General features: G+C 55.1%; 1 protein-coding gene across 1 annotated transcript; it reads right to left on the minus strand.

Moving 5' to 3' along the window:
• Positions 1 to 9,201: 9,201 nt before the first annotated feature.
• PIRT (phosphoinositide interacting regulator of transient receptor potential channels) lies at positions 9,202 to 16,803 on the minus strand. Its single transcript, XM_027742282.2, has 3 exons — positions 16,741 to 16,803; positions 16,084 to 16,201; positions 9,202 to 10,324 (listed from the first exon to the last, which is right to left on the minus strand). The coding sequence occupies exons 2-3, from the start codon at positions 16,084 to 16,086 to the stop codon at positions 9,902 to 9,904; spliced, it is 426 nt and encodes a 141-aa protein (XP_027598083.1). The 5' UTR covers positions 16,087 to 16,201; positions 16,741 to 16,803; the 3' UTR covers positions 9,202 to 9,901.
• Between the last annotated feature and the right edge of the window lie 5,520 nt (positions 16,804 to 22,323).

The raw sequence follows: 22,323 nt of genomic DNA on the forward strand, positions 1-22,323 counted from the left end.
CTGAGGTAGCCCAGGAATGAAAAGCAGAGCAAGAGAACTTGTGGAGGTTGGTCAGGACCTGCCCCATGCCCAGACCAGCCCTCAGGGTCCCGCTCTGGGCTGGTGTGCTCATGGATTATGCCAAGTTTAATGCAGTGTTTGGGGTTGGGATGAATCACAACCCTCCTTCCAGTTCTGTTTGATTTTCCCCCACCCAAACACAGCCTAAACCCTGTTTTTTTAAATTCAGGTCTTTTAAATACCTCCAGGAAAGCTGACTCAACCACTTCCCTGGTGAGCATATTCCAGTGAACAAAATTTTCCTAATATATAACCTATAACCTCCCCTGGTACAATTTGAGGCAGCTTCTGGCTTGCTTTGGTTTTGATCATTTAAAGATCAAATCTGAAATCCAAAACACCACCACACATTGGAAAAAACCCCCAATTTTTATTATGGTCAATTTACCACTCTCAAATTTTAAAGTATAACTAAGGACTAATAACTCCTGCATTTGTACACAAAGGATTATATTCAGTAAAATGCTCCAAGAAAGGATTTTGAAAAAGGACCCCTGACTACAATTTAGTAACTACAGCCAGAAAAATGAATTTAGCAATAATGAATCCTTAAAAACCATAATCCAGCACACACACACCAACAACAAAAAAATTAAAAGTTCATTTAGGATTCTGAAGCTCCAGGGTAGGGAAGGGATGGCTGGAAACTGCAGGCCAGGATATCCAGCACTTCCAGAGTGTTCCTCAGCTGCCCCAATCCCAGCTCCACACGTGTGTCCATCAGAAGGAGCTGCCCAGGGAAGGCAGCACTGGGCACAGCCCATGGCACAGGGAGGTGGGTGAGGAGCAGAGAGGAGCTGCCCCAGGGCACTGCTGGGAGCTCTGCTCAGCCCTTCAGCTCCTGGGGCTGTGAGTCTGAGCCAGCTGAACCTGCTGGGATGGTTTTACAGCTGTGCCTGACAATGCTGACACTGCTCCCGACACACAGGAGCCTCCTTTGAGACTTCTGAACCTCAGTATTTAACCTCTCTAGTCTAAACTCCATCCCTGAGTGCCTCAACCCCTCTCTGGTCCAGTGACAGCCTTTCTAGCACATGCCAGCCTGATCTGCAAGGCTTCCTGAAGGCAGGCAGAGAAATGCAGCTCCTCCACCTCTCTCTTGTCCTCAGGAGCATCTTCTGCTGCTGCTGCTGCTCCCAGGGGGTGTTTGGAGATCCTGCTTTCTGCTGCCATGGAGCCTCCACAGCCCTGGACACAGCACTGGGAGGGGGGGCTGGACCCCTCTGCACCAGGGCTGGGTGGGCTGAGCTGACCTGGGCAGGGCCTTGTGGAGTGGGGGGGTTTCTTTCAGTAGAAGGGGGAGTTAAACCCTCAGGTGTGTGTTAGAGGAGTGTGAGTTAAAGCCCCTCGTGCTGGGAGGTTTTGCAGGGTTGTTCTCTGTGGGATGATTTCCAGAGCAGCAGCAGCAGCTGGGGCTCAGCAAGGAAGGTGTGCTGGAGAAAGGAGCTTTCCCTAACTCAGTGCTGTTCCTGCCTGGGCTCCTTCCCCAGAGGGGTATGTGAGGTACAATCACTCGGCATCTATCACTCAGTGTCTGCAGGGGGGGTGCTGGTTTTACCATTCCTCCCCAGAGAGATGTCCTAGGAGTTCAATATAAATTGCTCTGAGCTTTGATCCAGGCAGCTCTTCCTACCCCCAGACCCGGGAGGTGAGCGCTCAGAGAGCAGCTTCTCTCCTCAAGACACAAGTCCTGCAGCTGAGACACAACCCCAAAATGCTCCAACCCCACAGGGATGTGCTGACCTTGAAGGAAACTAGTCCCCTTGTGCCACAGGAGGGAGTTTGCCCAGCCCTGCCAAAGCTGAGCTGCATTTCTGGCAGCTTGAGCCTTTCCCCACTGCAGGCTCAGCCCTGTGGAGCTGTGGAGCTGTGGCTGAGGATCACCATGAACCAACCCTGGGCTGCTCCATCAAGCTGCACTGTGCTGCCCATCCTCTTCCTCCTCACCCCTGGGCAGATATTCCAGGCCAGCTCAGCCCATGGCACAGGGATTCAGCTGGTTTTCACCGCAGGACACATTTTTGAAGGCTCCTTGCCTGGTTTGTCTCCACATGCTGCAGTTGAACACGGAGGGGCTGGTTCCCTTCAGCCAAAGATGTTGTCAGGCCACTTCCATCTGTCCTCTCAGACTGCTCCCTACTAATACTTGGGAAGCAACTTCACTGTCCCCTGGGAAGAACTGGTTCCCTCTTGCCACATCCTTCTGCAAACCTGCTCAGGGCCAGCTCCAGGAACCCGTGTTTTCCACTCACATCATCTTTCCAACCACGGCAGAACTGGGCTAGAAAAAGGCAGAAGAGGCACACAGAGTTTACTGATCTTTCTGAAGTACTTTTGGAGCAAAATTCATTGTTTCAGTCTTCTGGGAGACAAACAAACTTCCGGAAGGCTTTGGGTTCCTTTCCAACCCAGGGAGTGACTTTATCTAGTGACACTATTGATTCAGGGTGGCACATTTCCTTTAATGCCACCATGGGCAAATCCCAGCCCTCCTGCCCTGCTTGGCAGGGTTCAGAACCACTGCAGTGCACCCAGATGCCAACCTTGCCTCCTGCAGGGCAGATCCACGCTGGGCTGCTGGTTCCCTGCTGAAGGACAATGCAGGGCCAAAGCCCACACTCAGCCCCCCACACCCCCAAACCTGTGGGTCCAGCAGGGCTGGGGCAGCCCCCACACACCTGAAAGACCTTTGACACCCCCTCCTCACGAGCAGGGGGGGGAACTCTGCACCACACAGTGGCTGTGGCCACTTGGGAAACCAGAGTCAGTGGGCTGCACTGGGCTGCAGCTTCTCCCAGTGAGGATTTCAACTGGGAGCCACCAGGACCCATCACTGGTCTCTCAGGCAGAGATGTCACCAGTCCTGCTGGAGCAGAGGTGATGCCACACACACAGGGCAAACCTGGTGACCTGCTTCCCATTTACCTGCAGGGCCCAGCTCAGCACTGATCCCAGCAGAGCTGGGAAAGCTGCTTTCTGCTGCTTTCTGCTGCTTTCTGCTGCTTTCAGATGCTTTTGGCACAAGAGGTTTCACGTGCCTCGGGGTTTTCAGCTCCTACTTCTGTTGGAGAGCAGTAAAAGTCTCCTGGAAGCTCCTCAGCCAGGTGAGCTCAGGCTCCAACCAAGGCTGCTGAGCCTTGGCAAGGCTGCAAATAATGCAGTTCCCCCTTGCAAGAGCCTGTGAGGACAAGAAGGATGTGGAGAAGCTGAATTTCTTTCCTGCCTTCATGGAGCAGACTGGCATGTGCTGGGAAGGCCATGTCTGGACCAGAGAGGGTTTGAGCCACCCAGGGATGGAGTTTAGACTAGACAGGTTAAATACTGAGGTTCAGAAGTGTCAAAGGAGGCTCCTGGTTAAATGAATACCCAGGGAAGTGCTTTCTGGGCAAGCTGGGGTTCCCCCAGTCCTTCCACAGGGGTGACACAGGTTGTCCAGCTGCCCGTGCCAGATGTTCAGGCTGTGGCCCAGCCCAACACACAGCTGGGGACCTGAGCCCCCACACCAGTCCTGGCCCCTCCTGGCTCTTCTCTTGCACACCCAGGATGCTCCAGCATGGAAAGGGATGGAAAGTTTTATCACCCCAATGAGTCCTGAGCAGATTTTGAGACCAAGGAAAATGAGGTGAGGGGACACACACACACACACATATTTTCAGCTGCTTCTTGGTGGTGTCCTGGGAGCCCCTCCACCCCTGTGGTTGAGGCTCAGTTCAGGTTCTGTCTGGGTTAAAACCAGGCTGCACCAGCAGGCTGGAATTCCTGTTATTTCCTTCACAGGGATGCTGGAATGGGGGCTGGGTCGGAGACTGATGTCTCAGAAGCCCCTCAGTGTTCAAGGTGGTCTGGGTGCTGCAAACCCTGCAGCACAGGGAGCAGGAGTTTCACCATCACCAGTGCTGCTGCATGAAGAGAAGCAGAGCTTTGAATCCCCTGGGTCAGAGCACTGGCAATAAACAGATTTTTTCTCGGTGCCGATTTCTGTGCAACCTGATATTCCAGCTGGGGAAAGGAGAGGGAAAAAAAGGAGAAAAAACACAACTACTCTTGGTGCTGCAATTCCCAGCTCCAGAAAAGGGAACACAGCCCTGGGGCTGCACATGTCTGAGCTTGGCCAGAGGCATTTCCTACCCTGGAACACCCAGGGCACAGCAGGACCAGAGCTGGGTGAGAAATAACCAGATCCACCCACTCTGCCGTGGTTTGGGTGACAGTCCCGCTCCCTTAGCAGGGTTCAGGGCACAGCTGGGGCATGTTTGCTCAAATCCACCTCTTCCAGCTTTCCTGTGCCTTTCTCAGTGGTGCTATGGTGTAAATCTGAGCTGGTTCCATAGTTTCCCTGTGCCTCACACCTCGTGGCAAATAGGAAGGGGTTTTTGTAGGATTTCAAGCTCACTGTGAGCACTGAGAGTCCTCTGAAGTTATTACCCTCATCCTGGCTCGTTAAAGACAGGGAAGGCTGGTGCTTTCAGGAGGGATGGGCAATTGCAACTCGTCCTGGTGGCATGTCATTTGCTCCCCAAGGGGGAAGAAGCACCAGAAGCCTTTCAGGGTGCAGGAACTTGGGGTATCAGCCCTCGTGGCCCCAGGAGCCCTCGGCCTTATTGCCAGGAAAGAGTGGTGGAAGTTGTCAGTGGAACGTATTCCTGTGCTGACAGATATCAGTGGCCACCTGCTGCCTTCCCCAGCTGGACCATTGATCCCTGGAGGAGGAGGGTGAATGTTGGTGGATTCCCAGCAGCAGAAATCTGCTGATTGCACCAGGGATGAGTCCAGTCAGTGTGAGCTGAGGTCAGGGAGTCACAGAATGGTTTGGGTGGGAAGGGACATTAAAGACAATTTCCTTCCACCCCCTGCCATGGGCAGGGACACCTTCCACTAGCCCAGGTTGCTCCAAGCCCCATCCAACCTGGCCTTGGACACTTCCAGGGATGGGGCAGCCACAGCTTCTCTGGGCAACCTGTGCCAGGGCCTCCCCACCCTCACAGGAAGGAATTTCTTCCCAATATCCCATCTAACTCTGCTCTCTGGCAGTTTGAAGCCATTCTCCCTTGTCCTGTCACTCCAGGCCCTTGTTCAAAGTCCCCTCAAGTCCCCTTTAGGCTCTGGAGATAAACCATAATTCAGCATCCTCAGAGGGAGGTTTGCAACACGGCTGTGCAGCATCTTTGGGAGGTTTGGCTCCTGTTGAGGCCCAGGAATGAAACAGCAGGTCAGCCACCCCAGAGCAGGGTGTCATCCCCAGCAGAGCCTGCTGGGCTGGTTGGTTGGGCTGACCTTTGAGACGCAGGGAAATATTTCCTCCTTGGACTGCTCTGCAGAGATAATGACTTTTTTAATGGATTTCCTGTTCTTTTTATAGACCAAGGAAAGCTGGCAGATCACATCCAAACTGGCTTTAGTGAGAACTGGGCATGGTTATGTTTGCTGGAAAACTGATCCTCTCTTTACCCATGTTTTTCTTTGGTCTGATCCGAAGCATCACATTGGGATTCAAACAGGCTTCAGTGGGAGCAAAGGGGAATATTGGGGAGTGTAAAACAGTGATTTGTAGGTGCATGGGAACAGCCCCAAGACCTGAACTGCCCTATGATCTGATCAAAGGTCCAGTGGTGACTCCAGCAGTGGCAGGAGGAGACAACACGTGGGCCCAGTCCCTCCTGGCATCTGCTCCCTGTGGACTTCTCCAGCATCCACCACTGTTTTGCTACAGTCAGAGGGCACATTCTTCTCTCTTGCTTCTGCTGTCTCTTCCTCTATCTGTTGTCCATAAAAGCACTTTGAACCCATGGATACTCCCTGCCTCCCACATCCTGGGGAGGTAGAGATTCCCTGGTCCCACAGCACAGAGGCAGGAATTCACCTCTCATCAGCCCTGGGGGGTTTTCCTGGGCCACAGTAGGACAAGCATTTTATGTCAGCTCCTAATGAATCCTTGTGAGCAGTTCAGGACACCCTGCACCTCTGTTTCCCTAAGTTGCTCCAGTTCATTTCAAGAGAGTGATGGAATTCCCAGTGTTGGGAGCACCGATTCAAAGTCCACCCACCTTCCCAGCAGTGACCAAGATTTACACTCTGTGTTACAAAGTGGAGAGTTATCACTTTGTTCCTGGAATTCCATCTGCATTTATCTCCAGGCTGTTAATCTGACTTTCCTTTCAATTAACATTCCTCTCCCTTTCCCTCTCTGTCCTGCCACAGATCTGGGCAGCCAGTGATAGAGATCCACCTGATAAACCCTCTCCTCAGCTGATCCCTGGGCTATTGCCTTTACCATCACCTGGGCATCCCCATCCTCTTGCCAGGCACCTTCCTGTGCCACCCTGGTGCTGCTCACACCTCCACAGAGGTGTCCACTGAGCCCCCCAGCCCTGAGATCCTCACCCAGCACACAGGGACAGCACCCAGACAAACCTGCAGCCCCTGCCCCTCTCTTCATCTCTCTCTGTCCCAAGTGAGACCCCCCTGTCCAGAGGGTACCACCCCCTCCTCTGCCCCAGACCCCTCTTCCCACAGCCTCCCCTCCCTCCCCACAGGCACAGAGCAAAGAGGAGACCAGAGCAGCCACATGCAAGTCCCTTGGGAAATTTTTCTTTTAATGAAACCTAATATTCCTGTTATAAATGACCAGCCTGGAATCCAATCAAATTCTTGGTCTCAATGACTTCTTATCATATTAACATTTCACTGATCATCTCCTTATCCCTGGCCATGAGGCACAGAGAGCAGGACCCCTGCTCCCTCTCTCCAAGCCTTTTAGGAGTTCTGTCACATCCCTTTGGACAGCCAGCCCTGGCTGAACAGGCATTTCCAGGTGCCTCTTCCAGCCTGTGCAGTTTTAGGACTTTACCTGTGCCCAGATCTGCATCCAGCCGGGCCCCTGGGGATGCTCTTCAAGCTGCTCCATGATTTCCCCCTCCATCCTGATGTCCATCTGTTTTTTTGGCTGCAGCTGCCCCTGAGCAGGAATTTTGGGTGAGTATCCTCTGGCCATTGCAGTGAAATCAGCAGAGGCTGCTCCTTTTTCCAGGGCAGGATTGGAAAAGCAGGCAAAGCCTGGAACAACACAACAAATGGCTGAGGAACAGAGGTTTGCTGGGTTTGGGGCCAGAACATACACCTGGGACACCCCCAAACCTGGACATGCATCTGCACCCCCAGGACACAAAGCTCAGGGCCAGGCTGAGCCTGGGGCAAAGGGTGTGTGCTCAAATCCTCCTAATCCAGCTGTGTGAGCTGCCAGGACGGGATGTGCCACCTCCAGCTCAGCCCACACTGGTGGAGGGATCTCCAGGCACATGGCACTGCCCAGCCCTGGTCACAAACTGGGGGCAGCCTGGCAGCAGGGGCAAGGTGAGCCTGAGCTCCCCATGAGCCACGTTGTGGAAGCCCAAATGCTTTGGGACGTGGGCATCTTGGACCATATTTGCTGGCAGAAATGCTGGTGTGGCACCAGTTTCAGAAATAAGGGAGTTCAATCCGAGTTTGCCAGGAGGAGGTTCCGTGTTTCCTGAAGGAATCAACTCTCAACGTGTCCCTTGTCACTGCCCTGCTGGGTGTCTGCTGACCTGCAGCTGCAGGATCTGGCCCCCTCTGCCTCTGCTGTGTCTCCTGATGCTGTGCAGAGCTTCCAGCCTGTCTGGCAAATTAGGGAGCTGGGAGGAACTGTGGCTCCAGGATGTTGCAGAGACAGAAAGCACAAAGTGATCCGAACAAGGGGGCAAAAGAGAAGGAGGTGGCTGTGTTGGCTCTGTCAGTGGCTGTTAAACAGGGGGCTGAGCAGCCTCTGCCTTGGCTCTGAGCTGCAGTTAGCTGGGCACCAACCAGGAGAAGGACTGTTGTCTGCACATCCCATTCCCTGTGCTTTCCTCCAGTGCTCCTTGGGAGCTGTTGGTAGATGTGGGATATTGGGTTAGAGGAAGCTGAGGGCTTACATGGGCTTCCTCTCCTCAGCAGCTGAGGGAGGTTATTAAACCCTGTCTATCTGAAACCAAACACATTCAGATTCTCTCCACGCACCCCCTGCCAACCTCCCCCCCTCCCACAGCATCTGGAAGAGCAGCAGGGATGCCTCAGCTTCCCTGTGGAGGTGCAGACTACAAAGGGCAGCTTGGTGGGGTCTCCTCTTCTCTGTTTCTCTTTGCTTCTGAAGCACTGACCACATTCTCACCCCACAGCAGGGGCCAGGGCCTTTGAGCCAGTGCTTTCTGTGCTGGGGGATCCTGCCAGGCTGAGGATCCAGATGGGATCAGCACTTCTGGAACATCAGCCTCTCATCAGTGCCTGAACCCTGGACATTATGGGCCTATTTATATCAACCCAGATCTCACTGTCCAGACTGAGCCCAGCTCTTCAGACTGAGAATTTCTGTTCCAAATTTGTCTTTTAAAGTAATTCCAGCTTGCTGAAAATGCAAAATGAAACCAAATCCGTGCAGGAAGGATCCGTGCTTTCCTTGGTGAGTTGTCTCAGGCACTCATTTATTAAAGGCAGGGTGGAGGTAACAAACATGTCTCTCTTGCCTGTGGTCCAGTTCTGGTGGCACCAACAGGCTGATGTTTGGGGTTCAGGGATGGCTCTGACAGACACCACCAGTGCAGATGGACAGATGTTGTCAGACGGGTCTGGCCCTGCAGGCCTTGGGGAACAGCCTTCCTTAAACACCCAGAACATGATGGTTGTGATGCTGCTCCTCACTCTGACCCTTTGGAGCAACAAACACAGCCTGGGAACACCCCAGACAGCATGGAGTGAGCTCCAGTGGCCCAGCAGTCTTTGTGACAGGTCAGTGGACCCCTCACTGCAAGAAAGACATTGAGGGGCTGGAGGGTGTCCAGAGAAGGGCAACAGGGAAGGGGCTGGAGCAGCAGGAGCAGCTGAGGGAGCTGGGGGGGCTCAGCCTGGAGAAAAGGAGGCTCAGGGGGGACAACTCTCTACAACCACCTTAAAGGAGAGTGTAGGCAGGTGGGGGTCAGGAAGTGACAAGACAAGAGGAAACGGCCTCAAACTGCACCAGGGGAGGGTCAGGTTGGACATCAGGAGGAATTTCTTCCTGCAAAGGGTGGTCAGGCACTGGCAGGGGCTGCCCAGGGAGGTTTGGAGTGCCCAGCCCTGGAGGTGTCCCAGGAAGGCCTGGCTGTGGCACTCAGTGCTCTGGGCTGGGGGACAAGGTGGGAATCAGGCACAGGGTAGACTCCATGGGCTTGGAATTCTTTTCCAACCTCAATAATTCTGTGATTCTAGGAATGACAGGAATGTTCTGGCCATGGGCATCACGTCTGGTTCTCCTGAGCTCTGAGGATGTGTACTGCCCATTGTGGTGGCCTCTTCTGATACAAAGTGATCTGGAACTATTTTGTCCTGCTTCTCCTCTTCACTACCTCTGGATGAACCACATCTGGCCTCTCAGTTTCTCCACCCAAACTGCAGTTTGCAGCAATGTTCACACCAGCCTGGCTCACTGCTCAGTCAGAGGGCTCCTCTCTGCTGATGTATCTTGCAGAAGCTCCTGGGGGGAGCCAGGTAACTTTGGAGCTTTGCTTTAGCCCAGGTTACTTGGGAGCTTTGCTTTCCCCACCATGTGCTGTTGGGTCACTCACTGACGCAACGACACAGAGAGTTTGGAACTGCCTTGCTGGGCTCAGCTGGAAAATCCTGCTCCCTTTTTTTCTGACATTACTTGGATGAAATACAAAGTTCATTTTGACACTGGAAACCATGTAGGGAAGAGACTTACTGGGATGAAATCCTCTAGGAGAGTACAAGAACGTGTTTCTTTTTATGGCTAATCAGCACAACTTGGTAGAGGGGAGGGGAACCTTCCCGGGAAGGTCCTGGGCTGCTCTCAGCGGTTAAAGAAGAAGGACTTGAGGCTCTGTAGAAACTGTGACTTCTGTCTCTGCTTCTGCTTCTTCCTGATGATGGGGATCCACACAAGGCCACAAACAAGCAGCATCAGCCCCAGGGACAGGAAAGCCGGGCCAGACATTTTAAAAACGTTTTTCTCATCGTTCAGGAAGCAGGACAGGATGATGATGACCGTCCCGAAGAGGAAGAGGGCAGCTCCAACAGACACCACGATCACAGGCTTGTGGTAGATCTCCCACTTGCTCCTGGAGGTGCTGGTCCAGATGGACTCGCTGCGGGAGCTCATGCACAGGGTGCTCCCCGTGCGACTGGTGATGAGCTCCCTGGAGGGAGGAGACCTCTCGCTCCCATCAGGGCTCCTGGGGGGGATTTCCATGGTGGTGGGGTCTGAGGAGGTGACCTGTGATGGACAAAAGAGAAAGCAGAGCCGGGCAAGTGATGGAGGATGGAGGTGCTTCCCTTTTGGTCACCAGTAAGTGCAACTCGAAGGAAGGTGGAGGAGGTTTTGTGGGTCACTGCAGGGAACGAGGAGCATCACACCTGTGAGAGCAATGGAATGTAGGAGCTGGCAATGGGGGCCTACAGGTAGGCTGGACAGAAGATGCCTGTGAAGCCCCACTGCCCACCCAGGGACTCCTGCAGGCCCTGTCCCTGTCTTTACACCTTCCAGCTCACCAGCTCCCAGCTCACACAGGGATCCAGTGGTGGAACCCACTACCTGGAACCTCCCCAGGCTCTTGGCTGCTTCCAGGGGAACAGCAGGGTGCTGCAGGCAGGGCTGGTGATGCTGGCTCTGTCCTTGGACCTGCCTTCCCTCCCAGATCCCAAATTACACCCCAGCACCTCGTGACATGGTCGTGTGTCCCTTTTGCAGGTGGAGAAACTGAGACACAGGAATGTCATGTCAGGAACACTCTGGGACAGCAGAAAGCCCCTTCCCATGGGCTGAAGGTTCCTTCAGACCCCCGGGGCTGGATATTCCTCACTGCCACACCCAGCCTTGTAGCAGCTGCAGCACAGGAGCTTCTCACTTCTACCTAAATGCTCAGATGGGAGATGGGAAGTCCTGGTCCCACGGGACTTGTTTCTCCAGCTGTGAGCTTGGGCAGGAGCTGTGGGAGGGCTCCTGGGACAGCTGGGTCAGCAGTGTGGCTTCTGGTACATTAGTTTTTCATCAGCTCAAAGGGTAAATACATTTTCCCAGTAATAAAGTGCCTTTAGCACTGAGAAAACATTATGGGAAATGGGAAGGGCTGAGCATTATGGCACCCACTGCTTGCTCAGGGCTCTGCTGAGGGCACTGCAGGGGTCTGGACTGGGAAGTGTTCCTGCTGCTGGGAAGTTCAGCAGGGATGAGCCCGTGCAGATGCCAGGGCTGAGGAAGGCAGGAGAGGGATGTGGATGCTTCACACCCAGGAATTAGATTTGTTTTTGCAAAGCAAACTCCTGCCTGAGCTGCCAGGCTTCCTCCCGGGGGCTCAGTGGTGTCAGGAGGGCTGGGACTGCTCTGTCCTCTGCTGGGCCCACCCTTGGGGCAAAGGGGTGCTCTGCAAAAGCCTGGAGCATCTCCCTTGTGCTTGCACCACCAAGCAGAGCCTGGTGGTTGCTGCCAAGCCCAAGCTGTCCCCATGGGGCTCCCCTGTGCTCCCCAGCAGTCACATCCATGCTGGCCTGGGCACAACACCCCAGTGGGGCTCTGTGCCCTCTGCACTGCCAGGCACAGCTCTGCCTGAGCACCACATGAGCTTTGGGCCTAAGGGGGCTTGATCCTGAGCAGGTAATTTAATGTCCTGCTTTGGGCTTCATTTGTCTGGGTGTTTGCTCAGCCCAGCCCTGCTGCTGGCCCATGGAGTGGCTCTCCAGGAGCTTCACATCCCGGCTGATCCCAGGCTGGATGTGCACCCTGCCTGTGGCTGCAGCAGCTGTGGAGGAGCAGCCCCAGCTCTGTTGCCATTGCTGCTGATCAATGTGAGAGCAAACACCACCTCAGTGCAGCCACATGGGGCTGGCACAGCTCCAGAGGCACCATCTGAAGGAAACCTGCCCATATTCCAACCCTACTGGGCCCAGTGCCCATCTGTGGATGCTGATGGCTGGGTTCCAGCCAGCACCTCCCTTACTCTTTCACCTGTGTCCCTATCAAGGTTTGTGGCTCACTCTGAAAAGAGATGTAATTTTTCAGTTTAGTGCCCCCCAGCACAGACAGTGTTGCAGATCTGGTGACCCAGCTGTCACAGGGCAGGGCACTTCAGTGTCCTGCTGCTGCCCAGCTCAGGAGCCCTCCCACAGCACCAGCCCCTGCTCACAGCTGGAAAAACAACTGACGGTATCCATGTATTTTGGGATGTTTCAGGTTTGCCAGACCAGGACCAACAAGCAAAAAATGAAAGCCAAGAACAATGGACAACATTTACATCCCTCCTGTCTTTGGTTTTCACTCCTCTCTGTTGGAGCAGAAAAGACAGGGAGAGAGGAGGGGACACATTTATGCCATCTTGGTAGAATCCCATAGAATCCCACAATCCCTGAGGTTGGAAAAGCCCTCCCAGCCCATGGAATCCCCCCTGTGCCCGATGCCCACCTTGTCCCCCAGCCCAGAGCACTGAGTGCCACGGCCAGGCCTTCCTGGGACACCTCCAGGGCTGGGCACTCCAAACCTCCCTGGGCAGCCCCTGCCAGTGCCTGACCACCCTTTCCAGGAAGAAATTCCTCCTGATGTCCAACCTGAGCCTCCCCTGGCACAGCTGGAGGCCGTTCCCTCTCCTCCTGTCCCTTGTTCCCTGGCAGCAGAGCCCGACCCCCCCCGGCTCCCCCCTCCTGTCAGGGGGTTGCAGAGCCAGAAGGTCCCCCCTGAGCCTCCTTTTCTCCAGGCTGAGCCCCCCCAGCTCCCTCAGCTGCTCCTGCTGCTCCAGCCCCTTCCCCAGCTCTGTTGCCCTCAATACATGATATGTCTTCTACAGCCCTTGATCAGGGATCACCAAGGACTTGACCAGGCAGGTAAGTTTGGTCATAGTAGCAAGTTGTGGTTTCTGTTCTTTGTCCTTTTGAGCTGCTAATCCCACCTCTGCAAACTGGACTATTGCTGCTCCTCCTTTTCTAGTGCAAATCCTCCTCTTCTAGTGTCAATCAGACTCCTCCTGAAATGTCACCCTGGAGTGGCATTTTTTGCCTTTGTCCCTGTAACATCTCTCATGGGGAGGTTTTATGGTCAAGCCACGGTACAATTGTAATTTGGCTCTGTGGTTGGAAATGTGATTTATTCTCTGGAATAATCCCCAGATCTCACACCTCAGCAGTCTAATCCAGGCTGTCCTGTCCTGGATTTAGGACACCTCACTCCCTGCTTGCCCATGGGCTGTGTCCTTCCTCTGTATCCAGGGGTGCTCTGAGCTCTGTGTGTTGTGCAGGGAGTTAATATCAGGCTGAAACCATCATCTCCCTTTCAGCTTTCCATTTCCTCCAGAGTGGATTTATTCCCTCCTTTTATTTTCTGGCAAAGCCACCCTTCTCACCACAATTCCCAGACAATGCTCATTTCTCCAGCACTTCCTGGCAGAGCATCCTTTTTTGGTCACACTTTTCCCATTGTTAGCTGGGGAAGGATTCCACTCCCTGCCACTGCCTGGGAGCTTGTTTGGAAGCACTGAAAGGATTTGCAGCTCTTGGGAGAGTTAATGCAATTCCAGTTCCTGCCTTGCCCGTGCTCCATCCCTAATTCATCCCAGATGTGCTCAGATTTGATGGTTGGCCTGAGCAGTCTGGCAGCAAAGTGCTATCAGATTTCTCCCAGTTTTTTTAACCACCGTTGTTGGAAGGAGAGAATCAGCAGATGACTCTTTGCTGTCCTGTCTCAGATTTCACATCTGGTGTGTCTGCTGTGCTGCTGAAACCCTGGCAGCTCTCGGAGCTGGAGGTAACACCAGGATCTTTCCTTTCCCACTCCATCAGGAAGAGCCTCATGTGATTCTGTTTCTCCCCCCTTTGCTCTCCCAGTGCTTTGTGTGGTGATGTTTGGTTTCTGAACTGGGAAATCTTGGGGTCCTGTTTACTGGTGCTGCTGGGGACCCCAGTGCCAAAGCACAGCACACCCCTGGGTACCACCTTGGGGACACTGGGGACATTCTGTGGTGGTGCTGAGCAGGAGCTTTGGGCTGAGCAGAGCACCTGAGGGCTCTGTCCCAGTCCCTCAGCCCATCCCACGGATGCCATTCCTCACCTGCCAGCCCTCAGGAGCAGTTCTCAGCCCTGACATCCCAGTCAGGACCTGGGATGCTGGAAAGGACCTGCAGATGTGACCAGAGCTGTGCCAAAAGTGGGGGGACAGGCCCATCTGAAGACTCTGTCCCTGTGCACAGCCCTGAGCCTCCCCAGCCGTGCAAGAGCTGGATTTACTGCCCCAGTCCAGTCTTCAGCCTGGCCATCTCCTTTTCATCTGGGGAGGCAGCCCTGGTGCTTCAGGAGCTCCTACATCTCCTCTTAAGTCCTCACTGCAGCAGTTCCTCATCCCACTGTGCATGGCTGGGGACACCAGAGCTCCCCCAGGGACTTGTGTCCATCTCCACCTGCATCTTCCTCATGGAGACCCCTCTCAGTGTCCCAAAGTGCAGCTGGTCTTTGCCCTGGGACTCAGCAGGTGCCATCCCATGGAAGCACTGGTGGTGGGGCAGGTGAGGACCTGCCCTGGTGCAGAGCTGTGGGTGCTGGTGGGGTGCACAAAGGCTGCAGCTCTTGTCCCATGTTTCACCACACAAACCACTGAGGGAAAAGCTCAGGATTTTGCAAACCAACCACCAAATACTGCTGCAAATCCAGGCCAAGTTTATGGGTAGATTTTACTCCCTTCTCTGCTGTTGAGCCACTGCCCTGAATAAAGTTCCTCACTCCACCAGGCAGCAGCAGAAACTCCTCTCCTAAACCAGATTCCCCTCCAGCCCCACATCCCTCCGGGAATCAACAGCCTCAGAAAAGAAAATTCTAAGGAAATCCCAGAGTGAGCTGAGCACTCCATGGATGTGGCTCGCCCTGATTCCTGCTGGGGAGAACCAAAGAGACCAACCTGGACTGAGGGCCAGGCTTTTCCTGAGGGCTCAGACCCTGCCAGCTGTCCCCAAGAAGACAAAGGCAGTGAGTCCTGGCACCAGGACCCCAGACTGCTGGGTTGGGTGGGTGCTGTGGAGAAGTTGGGTGGAAGTCACCTGGACACAGGTGTGCACACACTTCCCCCACCTGGCTGTCTAAGGTCCAGATAGTGCCCCACAGAGAGGGACCCCCAGACCCTCCCCTTTGCTCCACAGCTCTCCAGGGTTTCCAGTGGCCTCCAGATGGCTTGTGATGGTCCCTGGCAAACAGCAGCATCAGATGCTCTGCAAAGCCTCTGGGAAAGACCCAAAGGGTTTGTCTGTCCTTCAGCCAGAAGATGTGCCCAGTCTGCCACCCTAACGGGGCAGCAAAGTCTTCACTGGTGGGTCCCAGCTGGGAGGAAACCGGGGAATGGAGGAAAACCAAGATGTGCTTTTTGGGGCGTGGCTTTTCCTGCTGCTCTGGAGGGTCTCAGCAAGACTCTTTGATCAGTCCTGATGTTTAAGCTCAGCAGAGACCCCCTGAGATGACACTCCTGGTCTGTGTGTGCCAGGAGGAGGTGGCTGCATTCATGGACATGTGCACACACACACTCAGCAGAAACTTTTGGTTAGATGTCAGTGCTGCCAAATTTAATGGAGAGTGGATGTCAGTCAGGGTCCCAGGGAGGGACAGGTATGAATGACCCAGCACACCTGAGGGTGGAGGTGGGGACCTGTCCTGCCTGATGCTGCCCCATGAAGAGCATCCCCACAGCCCCAGGTCTGCCTGGGGTACCTGCATGGGGAGGGGCTGGGGGGGAACAGCTCCCAGTTCCTGTGCCAGGGCAGGGAAACCCCCAGGAGGGACCGAGTGCTGACCCACTCCCCATGCTGTGCCTCTCAGAGCCCTCTCCCCCTGCCAGACCCCTCTGAGCCCATTCACCTTGCTGTGCCCCTCTGAGCCCACTCCCCACACAGTGTCTCTCTGAGCCCACTCCCCACACAGTGTCTCTCTGAGCCCACTCCCCATGCTGACCTCGCTCCCCACTCCATGTCTCTGATCCCACTCACCCTGCTGTGCCCCCCTGGCCCCACTCACCATGCTGTGCCTGTGTCCTGGCTGTCACTGGGCTGTCCTGGCTCGCTGTGGAAGGGGAGGTGGCCACTTGCCCTCACCATCCCCTGAGCACTCCACGGAGGGACCCCCCCACCAGCTCCTGTGGGCACAAGAGCAGCACTTCAGAGCACCCAGCTCTCTGCCACCACGTGCCAGCCCCAGGAGGGCTGGTTCTGCTGGGCTGGGCAGGCTCTGCCCTGGGGGAGGGCAGGGAGGTTGTGTTGGTACCAGGGATGTGCTGAAGCCCCACGTCCCTGTCCCCCTGGAGAAGGAGGGGCTGGCAGTGGCTGGTGCTGCTCCGAGACCCGGCTTGGGGATGTGAGGCAACACATCAGGGGGTTTCACATCACCTACAACCCCACCAGGTCTCAGGTGGAAATTGAGAAGGAACCAGTGTCCCTTTGCTGCTGAAGTGCAGCTGGGCTGGGCCCAGGCCCCTGCATCCTCAGGAGCAGCTTTCCAGCATCACCCAGAGTTTGGATGGTCCCAGCAGCACGTTCAGGGACCTGCTGAGCAAACAACACCTGCAAGTCCTTTTAGGGGCTCAGTGAGAGGGTGACCCCCAGCCTTGCCGTGCTGGATCTCCTCTCCCTTTCCACCACCCCCAGAGCCAAACCCATGGACACCCATCCTACTTACGTGGAGAGCAGTGAGGGCTGGCTGCAGCAGGAGGTCTCCCTCTCCAAAGCCAGGCTCATCCCAAGCCCCTCATCCCTCTGGGTGTTGTCTACCGGGCTCTGTTGAGTCTAATAAACAATGGAGCATCCCAGCTCCGATGATCTCACCAGCCTATCAGTATATTGCTTAACTCCTTCTTTCCCTGCCTCTGCCTCCTTGAGAGCTTCCCTGGGAGGGTTTGCTAAAAGGCTGTGGTTTGGGAGGCAGGCCAGTGGTGTGGCAGGAGAGGCAGGGCGGGTCGGTGCTTGGAGCAGGAATCCAGAACTTGGGGCTGATGCTGATCCGGACTTGGATCATCAGCAAGTTCCTGAAATGTCTCTGAGCTGCAATTTGTGCCCTCTCAAAGCAGGCAATCAGAGCCAGAGACTGCAAAGTGCTTTGAAGCTCATCAGTGAGACATTAGAGGGATGCAAGATATTAGCAATTATCTATTAATTAACATCCTGAGTCCATTATTGGGATGGAAGAGAGAGCTGGTTCTGGAATACTGTCTCCTTTCAGGAACCCACAGCCAAACTTCAATCCCCTCTTACATCACTGTGAATCCACTTGCCCAGGGAAGGGATCCAGCCTGGATTCCAGACACTGCTGGTGTCCAGGGCCTGCTTCCAGTGGTGGTGGGGCTGCCTCCATCCCTGAGGGCCTCTTGTTGGTTTGGTGCAGTGAGTTACAGTGTCCAAGGTGCACCACAGCCCTGGCCAGATGGGATGGGGTGGGATGGGAAGAGGCTGTAGAGTTCCCATGGAGATGGACATGACCCACAGGTGTGTTCAGCTGGGCACAGAGCATCCCACAGCAGCACTTGGGGAAGAAAGAGGGGTCCAGAGGGTCAGGGTGGGGGGATACCAGCTCATCCTGGTGTTGGGAGCTCAGCCAGGAAGGCCAGAACCTGGCTGAGGCACTTCAGCTCAGCTCTGTGTGGATCTCTGGCCAGATCTCTGGCATGGGACAGGTCATGGAGCTCTCCAGGAAGGGGCAGAGGTGGGATGAGCTCAGGTTCCTCATCCATGGTCCATCTCATGTCCTGCTGGGAGGTGGGTGAGTTCACTGAGCACAATGGCTCTGGAATAATGGAGTGAACTCCACTATCCATTGATCTGGGAACCTGCAGCCAAAGGAACCAGGTGTTTTGGGGGAATCCAGGGAGGATTTATTGGAACAGATGAAAAGATTCTCTAGAATGGGGAGAGCTGAGTGGACTTGGGTTCCCCAGTGCAGGTCCAAGGGGGGGGAAGTTCTCTGACCTAAAGAAGCAATTGGCATAAAAAATAAGATAAAAATAGAGGTGGGAAGGCTTCATTTCAGCACCTGCAGCATCACTTCACACCCTGGTTTTACACCATCTCCAGGCTGAACTGAGATGCTTCTGCCCTGTTGGGGAACATCCTGTGGTTCAGCAGCATCCTGTGGTTCAGCAGCTGCCCCATCACACGGGGCATCTCATGTCATCCCCCCCTCGATTTGCCAAGTGCTCCCTGCAGTGTCCCTGGGACCTCTGTCCTGCCCCAGGGACCAAGCAGGAGGCAGGAAGGGGCAGGTCACCAACGCTGGGATGCCAAGGTCACCTGAGCAAGGCACCAAGAGTCGGACATTCCCCAGAGATGGCTCCTGCCGCCGCAGGGCTGAGGAACATTCCCCGGAGGTACATCCCTCCAGGGCCGGGACACGTCCCGTGGGGCCATCCATGGGCTGGATTGGCTGAACGAGCCGGGAATCGCTCCCAGCCCGTCCCGCAGTGGGTATCTCACCCTTGCCCGGGCGGGCTCATCCTGCCCGTCCCCTCGCAGCCCATCCCCGGCCCCTCGAGCCTCCGGCCGCGGCTCCTCCGCTGTCGCTGCTGCCACCGCGTGGGGACACGGGGACACCGGCACGGGGCTGAGCTCACAGAGACAAGGGGCGGATTCTGCCCCTGGAACGGGACAACAACGGGCGGACTGGGAATGAGATGCTGGAAAGCAGAGCCGGGAAAGGGCCCTGGGGGTCCTGGTGGTGCCAGTTGTCCCTGAGTCAGCAGTGCCCTGGCAGCCAGGGGGGCAACCCTGTCCTGGGGCATCAGGGAGGGGATTGTCCCGCTCTGCTCTGCCCTGGGGTGGCCTCACCTCAACATTGGGGCAGTTTGGGGGGACACAATGGAAGGAAGGGATTGAGCCATTGGAGAGTGTCCAAAGGAGGGAAGGAGGATGGGGAAGGGCCTTGATTTGAAGGTGTGTGAGGACACTGAGGGCACTTGGTGTGTTCAGCTGGAGCAGAGGACACTGAGGGGAGACCTCAGTGCAGTTCCACCTTCCTGGGCAGGGGCAGAGGAGGGGCAGGGACTGAGCTCTGCTCTGGGGGGACCAGGGACAGCAGCCAGGGAAGGGCTGGAGCTGTGTCAGGGCAGGCTCAGGTTGGACCTCAGGCAAAGGTTCTTCCCCCAGAGGCTGGTTGGGCACTGACCAGGCTCCCCAGAAACCTGTTCTCATTTGGAGGATCTACTCAGTTTGAAGGGACCCCCAAGGATCATCCAGTCCAACCCTTAGCCCTGCACAGGCCCATCCCCAAGAGTCACCCCCTGTGCCCCAGAGCATCAGCCAAACCCTCCTGGAGCTCTGGCAGCCTTGGGGCTGTGCCCACTGCCCTGGGGAGCCTGGGCAGTGCCCAACCAGCCTCTGGGGGAAGAACCTTTGGCTGAGATCCAACCTGAGCCTGCCCTGACACAGCTCCAGCCATTCCCTGGCTGCTGTCCCTGGTCCCCCCAGAGCAGAGACTGGAGCTGCCTCTTGGGAAAAGCTGCAGATCCCAGTGAGGTCTGACCTCCATCACCTCTTCTTCATCTAAACAAACCTCAGCTACTCCTCATGTGGCCCCTCCAGGCCCTTCACCACCTTCCTGTCCCTCCCTTGGACACTCTTTAACAGCTCTACATATTCCTTATATTTCTTACATTGGGGTGACAACCAATTTATTCTGCTATAAAAACGACATGCTCTGCCACAGTATTTTCTGGTGGGAGAGGAGAGCACTTTCCCATGAGTGTGGAACTGCTGGAGGGTATGGCCAGGAGAAGGGAGAAGGCCCAGGCTGGATGGAGCCAAGCTTGGTAACCTGCCCAGCTGTTGTGGCTCCTGCAGCAGTAGATGGTGCTGTTGCCCTGCAGGATTACAGAATCACAGAATCACAGATCAACCAGGTTGGAAAAGACCTCTGAGATCATCCAGTCCAACCCATGACCCAACCCCACCTTGTCACCCAGACCATGGCACTGATGCCACATCCAGGCTCTGCTCAAACACCTCCAGGGACGGGGACTGCACCCCCTCCCTGGGCAGCCCATTCCAAGGGCTGATCCCTCTCTCTGGGAAGAACTTCTTCCCAATGTCCAACCTAAACTTGCCCTGGTGCAGCTCAAGGCTGTGCCCTCTTGTCCTACTGCTGGTTCCTGGGAGCAGAGCCCGACCCCCCCCCGGCTGCCCCCTCCTGTCAGGGAGTTGCAGAGAGTGAGAAGGTCTCCCCTGAGCCTCCTCCTCTCCAGGCTGAGCCCCCCCAGCTCCCTCAGCTGCTCCTCACAGCACTTGTGCTCCACACCCTTCCCCAGCCCCGTTGCCCTTCTCTGGACCTGCTCCAGCCCCTCCATGTCCTTCCTGAGCTGAGGGCCCAGAGCTGGACACAGCACTCGAGGTGAGGCCTCAGCAGTGCCCAGTCCAGGGGCACAATCCCTGCCCTGCTCCTGCTGCCACACTGTTCCTGAGCCAGGCCAGGATCCATTGGCCCTTCTTGGCCACTTGGACACCCCTGGTTCTGGTTCAGCTTCCTGTCAAACAGAACCCCCAGGTCCCTTTCTGCAGGTTAAACCTAAATCAACAGCTCAGGAATACTGGATCCATCCCAGGCTTCTGCCAGGGAACCTGCTCACTTCCAGACCCTCTTCCCCTCTCCCCAGCAGTGGCTCTCTGGAAACCTGCAGTGGAGCTGGGCAGGGTTTGCTGCTGCACGGCTGGACCAGCAACCCCATTCCAAGGGTCCCAGGACACAGCAGCCCTTTCCCTCTTGTTCGTCTCACGGCAAAGGGACCTTGGATATTCCAAAGAGTCACCAGGGAGCCCTGAGCAAAGCTGGTGGTGGCCAGTGCCCCTGGGATGGCCTTCCTCCCCTGGGATGCAACTGGACCCTCACCTCCAGTCATGGCTTGTGTGATAGCTCTGAAGTCCAGCATGGCTGGGGCAGGGATTTCCTGGGCAATGTCCTGGAGCATCAGCAATTCCTGTCTGGAGCATCTCAGCATTCCCAGGTAAAAGCTCTGCGTCCTCAGCCCCTCTGAGCCAAGTCCTGGAGCTGCAGGGAGGGAGCAGCCAGGCCCTGAGCAGGTCTGTGTCACAGCACAGCTTGGCCTGCAGGTGGATGCAGGGGTTTGGTGTGGAGGTTTTTTTTCTTGGCTGTAGAGACAATATTGCAGAAATAGTATTTTCCAGTTGGAAAATTCTAAACCTGAAAAGGGAGATGAAGCAAACTCTTGTTTTATGTCAAACTATAGTGGAAAATCTAAAAGGTTAATTAACAATTTGATTTCAAGATAGTAAAGGGGTGTTTTTGGATATGGAAAAGGGGCTAGTGGGCAAATGCAGCCCATGAAGGGTGTTCAGCTGTATCACAGTAGAAGCCATGTGAGAGGGAGCTCAGAGGGGTCAATGGTCTGTGTGGGGCTTTTGTTTCAGGAGGGTTGTACTGGGTGATCTCCAGAGCTCCCCTCCAACCCCAACTATTCTGTGATTCTGTGAGTTTTGGGCTCCTTTGTGAAGTTTTTGCAGAGCAACGAGAGGACCTGAAGCATCTTCCAGCCTTGCTCATGGCCTGTGGGGGCTTTCCCAGGCCTCCCAGGCAGAGTCATCTGCAGCTGAACATGTGGGAGCCATGCAGGAGGATGGAGAGATCTGTGTCAGCCAGGCTGGGCACGGAATGGGGGAATCCAGGCAGGAATCCAGGCAGGGAGAGGTGGCAGGGGACAAGTCTGGTGGGAGCATCTTGGTGTTGCAGAAACATGTCATGTCACCAGTGTCATGTTGTGATGGTCCTCGTGGCACCAAGTGCAGTAGAGGGGCTTCAAGGAGAGACAGGACAGAGGTACCACTGCCCTGCAAGGCCCAACTCTCTGCTCAGGGAAATGTGGGAGCCGTGCCCTTAGTTCAGCTGAGCAGATTCTGTGTGTGAGGGTGAGGTGGTGCTGAGCTGTGGCAAGATCCTGTATTTACCAGGTTCACCATTTCAGATGTTACCAACCCACAGGGAAGTGTTCTTTATGTTTGAATTACTACAGGGGGAGAGATAACAACTCCATAATTAGGTTTGCACCTTTGAAATCTTATATTTCTTTTGCAGCTTGAATATTTATGCAATCACAGAGCTGAGCATGTCCCAGTTCTCCACATTATTTATTTATGTTCAACAATGACTGTAGTTGTTAAATCACGATGTTTTCAATAAAAAAAAAAAAAAACAACAACAGAAAAAGGAAGAATTAAAAACTCACCTCAAGCCCAGAAGTGTTTTTTCCTCCTCTTCTCCAAGCTT

The sequence above is a fragment of the Pipra filicauda genome, unplaced genomic scaffold (assembly GCF_003945595.2).
Source record: "Pipra filicauda isolate LSUMZ 115617 unplaced genomic scaffold, ASM394559v2 scaffold80_size11013439_pilon, whole genome shotgun sequence".
Classification (NCBI taxonomy): Eukaryota; Metazoa; Chordata; class Aves; order Passeriformes; family Pipridae; genus Pipra; species Pipra filicauda.